Genomic DNA, 12361 nt, shown 5'->3' with positions numbered 1-12361 from the left:
TGAGATGCCGCTGTGGGCTAAGTTCTGGAAGTTCCTTCTGTTGGCTCTGCAGACCTCAGCCTCCACTGACTTGGCAGCCTCTGTGTTGAACTTGGGCCTTAGCCTCTGAGCTCTAGCCTTAAGTGAGACCGGCTTCACTGTGTCAGGCACCTGTCTTTGGGGGAATAGGATTTTCTCCTGTTGGTGTGGAGAGTCAGTTTCGGGCTTTAATAAATTCAGTGTGCATGAAGCTACATTGTCCTCCAATTTATACCTATTGTCTCAAAGCACTTAGTACCTTCTCTTCTTCTCAGAGGTGACCCAGTCTGCATGGTAAGTGATACGGTCATTCTCATACCCATAGAAACGCAAGTAAAAGCAAGGTGGCTGGGCAGGATCCAGGGGCTGTGAAAAATTTAAAACATAAAAGGCTTTAGGGAATTAAAAATTGATTTTTAACATCAAAGAGCTAGTACTACTGTATATTCTCACTTGGCTCAAGTAGCTGGTAGTGATTAATTAAAAATTACATCTATTAACAATGGACTTCTCTAGAAAAGAGAGTTTTTGAGTGAGTGAACGAGTGTGTGTGTGTACACAACGAAGATAAAAAGGCACTGGTGCGCTGGTAAATGTTTAACAACCAGCTCTTGGCTGGGGGGAGGGGGGTGGTGCCCTGATTTGTGGTTTTCAGATTTCCCATGGTGTAAATACTTCCATCATGGCCAATTTCAAACACAAGAGTAGGAGAAAGATGCACACAGTAAGTCCTCATGAGCTGGTCGGGGCTGGCTCTCACACACCTATGGAGAAAGGGGACTTTACCATGTACTTTGAATACTTTTGTGATAGTCTACTTTTTACAGTATTCATATATTGTGATATGCATGCTACCTATATGCTATATGTATGTAATACCATGACAGACATACACATATGCCTACAGACACACAAACTTATCCGTATCTGAGGGTGAGTCTTACTAATTGTTTTCCTAAGTTTTTAAAAATCAACCTGAGTGAAATCTCCCCTTGGGCATATAACACATGGAAGGGTCTCATAGGTCAGATTGCAGCGGGGTGGCACATGGCCACCAGGACAGAGTCTTAGAGGCTCACTCTGCTACTGACGACCAGGTTTTAACGCGCTAGCGTCTGAGATATAAAACATCTGGCTTCCGTGCCGAGACAGAAGCTGGACGGAGACTCTGAAGATGCTTTGAGGGTCAGAGGGCGTGGTGAGATCTAACCTCAGAAAAGGAGAAAACAAGGTTAAGGTTCAAATGGTGAGAAAAACAAAACGGGAGAACACAAAGTGTAAAGTTGCTGTTTATCGATCTTGCTCTCTACCCTGGCGCTACCCTCTGCAGCTTCTTACAGCAGTGGAGGGAGGGAGCGGGGGAGACACAGTCCGTACTTTCGTTTATTGAATGCAGCGTTCGCTGGTCACATTGCAACTCAATACAAACAGCCCAGCCTAGAGGAGGGCGTGGACTTTTGTTCTCATCAATGTAAACACAACATTAATATTGAAGATTCAAGAAAATGGGTAAAAAGTCCAGCGTCTCCTCAATGCTTGTAATGGTAAAGGTGCTTGCCTGCCCTCTGGACAGGTCCCAGAGGGAGCCCCAGGCTGTGACCTCCTCCCACCCGCAGCGAAGCAGCACGGAGTCGGAGGAACCCAACACATTCTTCCTCAAGGTCTCCAAAGGGACATGCGAATCTTCGGAATTGGGCATGTGTGAACTATTACAGTTCTTCTGAAGGCCTGGGAGGTTCGTACCTTTCATGTGCACCAAAGCAGCCCCTTCAGAGCCCTTTCTTCAGGAAGCGGTCACTGCCAATAGAAAATGTGACTGGTTGTAGACGGGATGGTCTTCCTATTTCCACAGTCCCCGTCTTAGCCCCTGGATTCTGGAGAGTAGGGAATTCAAGGTCACGGGGGCCTCAGTGAGAATCCTGAAGAGGGCTGCCCATGTTTAAATATTGGCTGAAGACTCTTGTCCTCCTTGCTGGGCCACTGCTCATAAGGGGATGTTGGTTGACGCAGCTGATTCTCTTTCAGAGACTTAAAAGATCAAGTTTTCAATTTTGGATTCCCAGACCAAAAACAAACAAACAAACAAAATCCCCTCAAAGGAAAACAAATCAAAGCAAAACAAGAGCGACCTTGAGGATATAGAACCAACCCACCCCACCTCCAGGTCCCACCAGGTATAATGTCCCCACTGGGTCTTTCCACATAGTTGGTTCAGATCATTGGATGGCCCCCACCTTGGATACACAGCTAGATTGCAGGACACAAAAGAAAGTTTCCTCTGGACAAAAAGACAGTTTTGCCTTTATTTTCTGGGATCGCTAACCCCCAGCACCCTGACTTCCCTTTCTTAAAAAGCAACAAGAACATCCCTAAAGACCAGCTCGGTTTTGTGGCTTTTTAGTAGGATAACCCCTTTGCTCCCTCTAACACCCCTGTGTCCCGTTCTTGAAGAGACTGTGTCGATGAGCTACTCTTCCACATTCTGGGAATGCCAGATTGTGGAGCAGAGAGGAGCTGGCTGGATCCTTGTCCCAGATCTCTGTAGTGTGGGTGGCTTTGTTGGGCCAAAGAGACAAATAAAAACAAACCAAAAAAGCATTGCTCAAATTTTGAGTTTGAAGGCTGGGCCCCAAATAGCAAAGTGGCTTTTCCCCTGCAGAATAGGTCTCTCCCTAGGGGTGGGTTTCCTGGTGCTAGCTGTTGTTCTCAGCCGTGAGATATTTGAGGGCGGCAAAGCCGTAGCGGCGGGACATGTCCTGCTGAAACTCTTCCTTCAGGGTTTTGAGACAGATGCGGTATTGCTTGTTGGACCGGAACTTGGTGATGTCAAAGCTGGGGGCGTGAGGCATGTGGATCATGTAGGCATTGGGCAGCACGATGAATTCATATTCCTGGAAAACAAGAGTAGTGTGAGAGCGCTTGCAAGAACCCTTCAGAATGCATGATGAATGCCCAAGTGCATGACCAAATGACAAAGTGACTGAATGAAGTGGGGAATGATGTCAGCAAGGAGGGTGGGGCCATGGAAAGCCTGCCATACTGGAGAGGGACAGAGCAGGCCTGTTTCCCTGACTCTGGACAAACTTCTTGGCTTCTCTATGCCTTAGTTTTCTCATCTATAAAGTAAAAGTAATAATACCTACCTTGAAAGATGACTAATAATGTGTGGATGATGCTGGGCAGAGCTCATGGCCCATGAAAGATTCTTGATAAATGTGAGTACATGCCCACGTGGTTGTTCTAGAATGACATAAGCCACGAGAGACTCTGTTGCTCAATTAAATGATGTCTGTTTATGTGATTTCTCATAGGGCTTGATGAGGTTTGACAGACTAACATACTAGTACACAAGAGGGGACAAAAAAGGAATAATAAAAAAAAAGATCCCAATGGAATCTCATAGATTCCATGAGCTTTCATGGAACGCTCATTAGGAACAAAGCTCTTGCCTACCTATCCTTCTTACACGTCACATCGCCATACAGGGGCCTCCGCTTGGCAGAATACAGATAGAAACTCAGACCAAAAACAAAATGTCTCCAAACAGCCCAAATGAGTGACATAAATTTAGAACGTGTAACAAAGGAGAATCCGGTGCACCTTCACTCAGACTCTGTGTATTCTGGTTTTGGACATAATGTCTGATAGGCTTTGATCATCTAGTTTCCCGGCCCAGAACAGATCAGAATAAACTACGAGAGGGAAAATCAGAATGGAGAAAGGTAGGGGTGCCTGGTGGCTCAGTCAGTTAAGCGTCTGACTTCGGCTCAGATCATGATCTGTGGTTCACAAATTCAAGCCCTGCTTCTGGCTCTGTACTGATAGCTTAGAGCCTGGAGCCTCCTTCGGATTCTGTGTCTCCCTCTCTCTCTGCCTCTCACTCTCTCTGTCTCTCTTCCTCTCTCAAAAATATATAAACATTAAAAAAAAATGGAGAAAGGCATCTGTTACAGATGGAAGAACACTGACCGCAGCAAGAAATGACAGGTGATGGTAAGGAGGAGTAAGAAAAATTCCTGAAAAGAAAATGCAAGAACTGTTAGAGCTTAGCTGTTGCGACATCTCCTACAGGGACAAAGCAGCTCACCGATCCCATTAGCCCCAGTAGGTGTGGCTGGATTACCTGTCAGGTATGACCTCATTATTTCCTTCAATCACGGAAAGGGCAAAATTGGCTGTGCTACTGGCAAAAAAGGGAAATAAGCAAGAAATGCTCAAGAATCCCACCAAAATTGCCTAAAACAAACAAAGCCCAGGTTTTAGTGCTGGAAAAATTAATTTTATTTGAACCAGTTCACCTCACCACACTGCTGGATACAAAAATAGTACTTTTCTTTTTGTTCAAGCAGAAGCTGAGGCAGACTAAACATTTCTGTCTGTGAGTAGCACTAGACTACCTCCAAGTATCAATGACAAAATGAATACTATCAGTCATGCTTCTGTTGTTAAATATGGACACTATTCTACAGCCTTCCATCTACACAGGTGGTTTGCAACCCTAGATACTTATTAAAACCACTTGGGACTGCTCTCAAATATAATGAGCTGTTGGAAAATTCTCCAGGTGATTCTCAGGCCAGGCAGCACTGAGCATATCCAACCTTGCTTTTTTTTTTAATGAATTTGGTGCTCCTGTTGAGAAGTATGTGCATTGTGCTCCATGAACAGGTGCCTTGGAGAATAGACACAAAGAGAAAAAGGTGGAGTTGAGAGGCCCAGGAATCCTTCTCCTAACTTAACCAGATCAACTTTACTTTTGTTTGTTTAACACGGGGGCTGATGAACTGCAACATGTCCGGCTTGCTGCATGTTTTTATAAATAAAGTTTTATTGGAACACAGCCACACTCATTGGTTTAGATACTGCCTACCACTGAATGACAAAGGCAGAGTTAAGTAGTTGAGAAGGAGACCTGTAGGCCCCACAAAGCCCCCCCAATTAAAAAAAAATTTTTTAATGTTTATTTATTATTGAGAGACACAGCATGAGCATGGGAAGGGCAGAGAGAGGGGGAGACACAGAATCTGAAGCAGGCTTCAGGCTCTGAGCTGTCAGCACAGAGCCCAATGCAGGGCTTGAACTCACAAAATGTGAGATCATGACCCGAGCTGAAGTCGGACACTTAACCGACTGAGCCACCCAGGTGCCCCTAAAGTCCCCAAATTTTCTATCTGGTCCTTTGTGGAATAAGTTTGCAGACTCCTGGTTTAACCTGTTGGAATTCTACTGATTTCTTCTGAAGCAGGTGTTTAATAAGTATTATTGAATGAATGAAAGTGTTTCACAACTAAATACAGTCTAAAGACCATCACTTATAGTTATAACGTACAATAATGAGCTGCCCCTCAGCCTCAAGCCTTGTGTCACTCATATGGAACTCCTAAAATGCTTTGGGCCACTTATATGGCTCTAACGCTAAGTGACAATTTTTCATCCTCATCGTTAAATTGGGTAAGGATGGGGGGTGGAATGTTTTGTCACAAGACACTCACACTTGCCTGGGTCCTGGTCAGGAATCGAACTCTCACCCAAATGTAGAGAAAGAAGTTGGAAATCAACAGCCCTAAGAATTAGCACTGCCATTTTCTCACTTCTGGTCCTAGGCCATGTCTTGTTCCCTCTCGGGCTCTGCTTTCTCACCTCCAAGGTCCCCTTTCAGCCCTGAAGTCTAGGCTGCTTCTTTCCTCACAGCCATGACAGTCCATTGTCTCACCTGTGCATCCAGTTCCATGATATGAGCCACCTTGTTCCATCCAAAGCCCACAAACCTCCGGTCATACTCAGGGCAGTCCCTTCTCACAACAACATATGGCTCGAAATCAGCTTCCCACTCAACACGGTAAGGCGTGGTGGCAGTCCGCCACTTGGCGAAGTTTGTGGGAGCATGGCCTTTTGTCCAGACGTGGTACCTAGGTCACACAGAGAAAAGCCATTGGGCAAAAGGAAGGAAGGAAAGGTTTATGCAGATACGGTCCTTGTGGGTTGCACTGTGTCCCCCCCCAAAAGATGTTCAAGCTCTAACTTTCAGTACCTGTGAATGGGACCTATTTGGAAAGAGGGTCTTTGCAGATATATCAAGATGAGATCATGGTGGAATAGGGTGGGCTCTAATCCAACCACTGGTATCTTTATAAGAAGAGGCAAATGTGGACACTGAGACACACACTGGGAGGATGCCATGGACAGGTGGAGGCAGAGATGGAAGTGATGCTCCCACAAGCCAAGGGACATCAGAGTTGGCCAGCCTCCACCAGGAGCTGGAAAGAGGCAAAGAAGGATTCTTCCCTAGAGCCTTTGGAGGAAGAATGAACCTGCCAACACCTTGATTTTGGATTTCTGGCTTCCACAACTACAAGAGAATAAACTTCTGCCATGTTGGGCTACCCGCTTTGTACAATTTTGTTATGGCAGCCTTAGGAAACTAACCCAGTCTGTTATGTACATCTTTCACTAACGCCAAGACTCTCACAATGAAGGGGTCGGTGAGTTCGTGTATCATTTATATGGAATGAACTGCAGGTGAGTGGATGCTGGTTGATCCTACCAGAGAACACGGTGCCCCTGCCCTCATACAACATTCTCCCCCCTGAGGCTGAACCTGTGACCGTGTCACTCCTGTGAGTATGTTACATCATATGGCAAAAGGGATCCTTGTAGAATCCTCATAGATGTAATTAAATTGAGCAATCAGTTGACTTTGGACTAATTAAAAGGGGGATTCCTGGGGTGGGTCTGGCCAAATCATGTGAACTTTTAGATCTGAGTTTGGAAGAGAGTGAAGAGCCATGTGTGGGCTACCTGTGGGGGCCACATGGCAAAGAGCCAGCAGGGAAATGGTGACCGTGGCCTTCCAGGTGCAAGGAAAGCAAGTCCACGAGCCCAGAGTTCAGGAGAACTGTAGTCTTGCCCTCACTTTGATTTCAGCCCAGTGAGACCCCACTGAGAATCCAAACATTCCATGCCCCAATCTCTCACCCTCAGGGACTGTGAGGGAACAAATCTGTATTGTTTAACGCTTCTAAATTTGTAGCAACTTGTTATACAGCAAATGAATACAACTATATAACAACAATCCTAACAAGCTAATAGTTATTAAGCACTTACTATATACCAGTTATATTGTAAATACTGTATCTGTAGCTTGAAATTGGTATAACTTAATACCAAGTTACAAATAATAAGGATGGGCTGGGATTCAATCCTAGACAGCCTGGCTCAAGGGCCAGGACCCTGAAGCACTATGCTAGGTTATCTCTCTTCCGTGTCATTCTTACCCACACTCTGTGGTCTATACACACAGAGAGTCAATAATCAGAGAGTCAATAATCAGACACTAAGTTGAATAACTAACGAGTAACCTAAAAACCTGAGGGGTACCTAAGACAGAGGGCAGACAGTAGGGCAGGAATCTGCCTCTGGAAGCTACAAAGAGATGACAGGAGGCTGGGAGCCTAGTGAAGGCAGCAGACCTGGCCCAAGAGCAAGGGGTTAGGGACGAAGAACACGGTAGAAGATAAAATGAAAGTGAGACTGAAGGGTAGGACCGTAACATCTTAGGGAGCTACAGGGAGAACGGAGCTCGTGGTCTGGGGGTTCCACCTCCACGCAGGGAGGGTCTAAAGCATGTGAGATTTTTTTTTTTAATGGGTATTTATTTTGGAGAGAGAGCGAGCAAGAGGGAGAGAGCACGCATGTGAGTGGGGCAGGGGCAGAGAGAGAGGGAGACAGAGGATCCGAAGCGGGCTTGGCGCTGAGAGCAGAGAGCCCAGTGCAGGGCTCGAACTCAGGAACCGTGAGATCATGATCTGAGCCAAAGTCACATGCTCAACCCACTGAGCCACCCAGGCGCCCCTAAAGCGAGTGAGGTTTAAGTGAGAGTGGGTGGTCAGTGGAGCCCTGCTGGCAGGGGAGGCGGCCGCTTACTTATTCTGCTCCCTCCTGACGGAGGCTGGGCCTGCCCTGAAGCCTGAGGAACTCCCCAGTGCGCGGGCACTGGCCTTTCAGTAAGCTGTGTTGTGGGGCGACATGGCCAGGCTGGCAGAGAGCAGGGACTTGAATCCTCAGCTCTATCAGTTCAGCAACTGCCACCTAAACCACAGTCACACAATGGGAAGAAAAATGAAAGGCTGAGTCACATCACCTTAACAGAGTGTGAAAAGCAGGGATACTGCGAGATGTTGGGATTAATCAAAAAATCAGGCCGGGAAGGAGTTGATTTTCCATCTGTGAACTAGCCCAACAGGCAGCCTTGACATCTGAGACTTGCACAGAGCCGGCCCAGCACGACCGGTGGCTGTGAACATGCACTAGGCTCAAGCATGGCACAGTGGGACCACCGCACCAGGGTTTAAAACCCACCTCCGCCACTTAGGAGCTGGGGACCTTGGTCAGCAAAGCATTTAAATGAGGCTTCACTTGCCTCTTGCATCCACTGGAGAAAAGAATATCTATCTTGTTGGACTGCTGAGGAACTGAAATGAGAAAATGTTTATAAAGGGCTTGGCACAGTGCTAGCATACAGCAGGCGTTCAATAAATGCTCCTTCCCTAGAGGCACTTTAACAAGGCGGCTGAAAACAATGGCTCTAGCGGCGCCTGGGTGGCTCAGTCAGTTGAGCGTCCGTCCAACTTCAGCTCAGGTCATGATCTCACGGTCCATGAGTTCGAGCCCCGCATCGGGCTCTGTGCTGACAGCTCAGAGCCTGGAGCCTGCTTCAGATTCTGTGTCTCCTTCTCTCTCTGCCCCTCCCCTGCTCACACTCTGTCTCTCTCTCTCAAAAATAAATAAACATTAAAAAAAAATGTAAAAAAACAAAACAAAACAAAAAAAACAATGGCTCTAGAGCCTCCCTGTCTGGGTTTGAATTCTGTCACTTAGCAGGTGTAGAAAACTTACTGAATTCCTCTGCTCCTTCATTTCTTTCTCTAGGTGAATTTATTAATAAATAATAATTAATATGATTCATTTCTTTCTATAGGTAAAACAGAGATGCTAATACCTACTTCATAGATTTCTGACAACTATGTGAATTCACATAAAGTATCCAGAGCAGTGCCTGATATGTAATAATTCCTCAAAAAATGAAAATATTCTCATTATTTCCCCTTGTTTGCCCTAACTACAATGTCAATTCACAGTGGTCTTACTCCCAGGGATATCAATGCATCAATAGCCTTCTTATTTAGAATATAAACTCGTGGCCTACTGTATGAGAAAGAGGAAATGGGGGAGGGAGGCAGCTGGCTCAGTCCTCTACTCCTGGGTGGGAAGGCAGCTTTCCTTAGCTCAGCAGCAACACTGACAAGCATACTGAGTGGCTGGTCAGCACAGAACAGGGTGACATTACAGTTCACCTGCCATGAAAACACATCACAGCCTGAATACTCGCTCAAGGAACCTACCGTGAGTCCAGTAGACATTGGACTTCAAGGCTGTTCTCTGGGACCATCAGCACCAGGTAGCCTCCAAAGAAACAGAGATGAGAGAGGTTTCCTGGATATAGCATGTGGGATGCTACTTCTGAGAGATCTGGGGGAATTCTGCTTTGAGCAGTGGTACTTAGACTTGAGCTGAGTACCAGAATCACCTAGGAGACTATTTTTTTAACCAATCACTGGGTTCCACCCCCAGAGCCTCTGATCGGTTACATCTGGAATAGGGCTTGAGAGTTGGCACTTGGAAGTTTCCAGGGGATGCTGGATGTGACTTGTCCAAGGAGGCTTGACAGGTCATCATTTGGAGGGAAGGTGACAGAAGCAATTTCTTGGAGGGAAGGTCTATAATTTAGCACTTGGCCTTGTGGCTTGTGAGCTGTTGGCCAGAGCAGCAATCACGGACGCAGCAGGCCAAACATGACCACAGACATGGCCTTGAAATGAGTTCTCAGATCACCTGGGGATGGGGATAGAAGGAAAGATGCCTTGGAAATGTACCAGGCGAGGAGCCATCAGGCTATGGCATCTGCAGGAAACTCAGATTGATTTTGGTCTCAGCGCCTCCATCTTTACCTTTATCTTCTGACACTGATTGGTGGGAACATTCAGGACCCAGTCCAATGGTATTAGACTTAAAAGCACTGGCTGTGCAGCTCCTAAGACCTGGTCTGAATCCAGGCTCTGCCACGTACTGGCGATGTGTCTTTGGGCAAGTTATTTAGCCTCTCAGAGTCTCAGTTTCTTTATCTGTAGAAGGGGAATAACAGTTATCTGCCTCATGGATTTGTTGTGAGGATTCCATGAGCTGATGAGTGTCTGGCAGAAGTTATATATTCAAAAACTGGTGGTTGTGGTTATTTTTTCTCCAAGAAGAAAGAAGTCTTCGTTTTGGGGGGCAGGTATTAAACCAAGTGATTTCAGATCACTTTCCAGAATTCTGGATACAGGAAGAAGGTTGGGGTTCAAGTCCTGGCATGAGCAGGTCCCCTCCACTCCTCAGTTTATCTGTATAAAATGTGTAAAAGGATCATCTCCGAATTGTTGAATGAATAACCTATCTCATGAAGGTACTTTCCCAAAATAAAACTTGTTTGAGAAAACCTTCTAGAAACTTCTAGTAACTTAGTAGTAGTATGGAAACTTAAGTTATTATTACAATCTTTTTTAAAAATTTATTAAATTTTTTTAATGTTTATTTATTTTTGAAAGACAGAGCATGAGTGGGGGAGGGGCAGAGAGAGGCGGGGACAGAGGGTCTGAAGCAGGCTCCAGGCTCTGAGGTGTAAGAACAGAACCCGATGCAAAGCTTGAACCCATGAACCGTGAGATCACGGCCTGAGCCGAAATTGGCCACTGAACTGACTGAGCCACCCAGGTGCCCCACTATTACAATCTTTTTGGTAAAATTCGGGTTGCCTAGGAATGTATGATTTTTCACTCCAAGGTGGCGTTGGCCATTCTTACACTGTTCAAAGCAGAGGCTTCTCTGTAAAATCGGAGACGGGAGCAGTGGCTCTGTCTTCAGACTGTTCTGTCACGAGACCGGGGAGGACTCGTACTTCCCCCAAGGGCACTACACTTACTGTTTACACTTACAGCCTGTTTCTGGGAGTCGGAGCCCCTTCCCACCTGTGCAGGTGCACACGCTCTCTGGGCACTGTGGACAGGTGGCAGGGCAGCTCCCCTGCGATGCTCCTGCAGGACTTTGGGAACTTGGAAAGTCAGGCAAGTGAGAGGCTTGTTCAGACCTGTCACTTGGGCAATAGCAAAGTCAGTGGCCCCATCTGCTATATCTGACCCTGTAGTCACCTTGATGCCATTAGTTGTTGAAGCTACATGAGCCCATCCTAGGCCTGAGGACCTTGGAGACCAGACCACTCACAGGAAAAGGAAAAGGGGGAATAGGAGTCATCATGCTAACAGGACAAACCCATTTCCCAGATGAATGAAGTAACAAACAAACCAAAGAGAGAATTCAGAGAGAGGAGATGGGATCAAGTATAAGCTGAACTTCCTACCTGACGACCTGATCCTTCCATCTGGACACATCATGTCCACCACCCATGTGCAAAACAGAGCACACAGCATGTGGGAAGAGAAAGAATATTCCAAAGACCTAGTGGGGGCCAGCGGTGCTTCTTCTGGCCTTTAAATGGTTTAAGGTAGCAACAAACTTCTGGGCCAGCAGCTCTGGTGCCTGGGTTTCCAAGAAGGTCCCGGACACCCCCAGGAGGGATGGCACCGAGGGCAACTCACCTGAATGTGAAGAGAGTCCCCATGTCCAGCATTGACAGCAACTCCGCTTTGGACTTGGGGAAAGACAGCCGGTAGCGCAGTGTCTCGAATGCAGGGACAATCATCGCTTTCTTGGTGCTGGCAAGGTCAAGCTGGATGACAGACTTCCTGAAAAGAGAGGGCAGGCAGAAACAGGGTCTCATGATACCAGGCAAAGGCCTTTCCCACGTGAGGACAGGGAGAGGGTTGGCACAAGGGGGTGGAGGACAGAAAGCCCAAGTCAAACTCTCAGTTTAAAGATGGGGAAACCGAGGCTTGGGGAGGCCAAGCAGCCAGTCCAATACCACTCAGGAGTCCAGAGAAGCAATGTCACCTCTGAGCCAAGTGCAGAAGGCAGGTCTCCAAGGACTCACGGGGGGGTTGGAGCTCAGCCTGCAGGAGCCACTGTGCTGGCCGCACACTCCTGCTGTGCCACTGGCCGCATGGCATTGTCAGACGTAAAGCTGATGACGTGATCACCAACCTGGGCATTTCTGGGTCGCCTCTCTTGGACTCCTCAACCCCTTGAATCCCCCAGACCCTGAACCTTTAAACTAGCCAGGCCTGCCCCTTGCAGCCAGCACCCAATACAATAGAGCTTTGGTATTCCATGCAAGGGTGGGACATTCTCCATC

At 46.9% G+C, this 12361-nt stretch overlaps 1 protein-coding gene across 3 annotated transcripts in view; it reads right to left on the bottom strand.

The window, feature by feature from the left end:
• Positions 1 to 1383: 1383 nt before the first annotated feature.
• Positions 1384 to 12361, bottom strand: part of LARGE1 (LARGE xylosyl- and glucuronyltransferase 1) — a 540881-nt gene continuing 529903 nt past the window's right edge. For all 3 annotated transcript variants that reach the window (XM_019446719.2, XM_019446720.2, XM_053895955.1), the window contains 3 exons: positions 11709 to 11855; positions 5732 to 5927; positions 1384 to 2909 (listed from right to left, as the gene is read on the bottom strand). In XM_019446719.2, the coding sequence (XP_019302264.2) occupies positions 2712 to 2909; positions 5732 to 5927; positions 11709 to 11855 (541 nt within the window). In that variant the 3' untranslated portion in view covers positions 1384 to 2711. The remainder of the gene's footprint in view (positions 2910 to 5731; positions 5928 to 11708; positions 11856 to 12361) is intronic.

The sequence above is a fragment of the Panthera pardus genome, unplaced genomic scaffold, assembly GCF_024362965.1.
Source record: "Panthera pardus isolate Hobbes unplaced genomic scaffold, ASM2436296v1 HiC_scaffold_6, whole genome shotgun sequence".
In the NCBI taxonomy this organism is placed as follows: Eukaryota; Metazoa; Chordata; class Mammalia; order Carnivora; family Felidae; genus Panthera; species Panthera pardus.
This window is presented reverse-complemented; position numbering and strand designations above follow the sequence as displayed.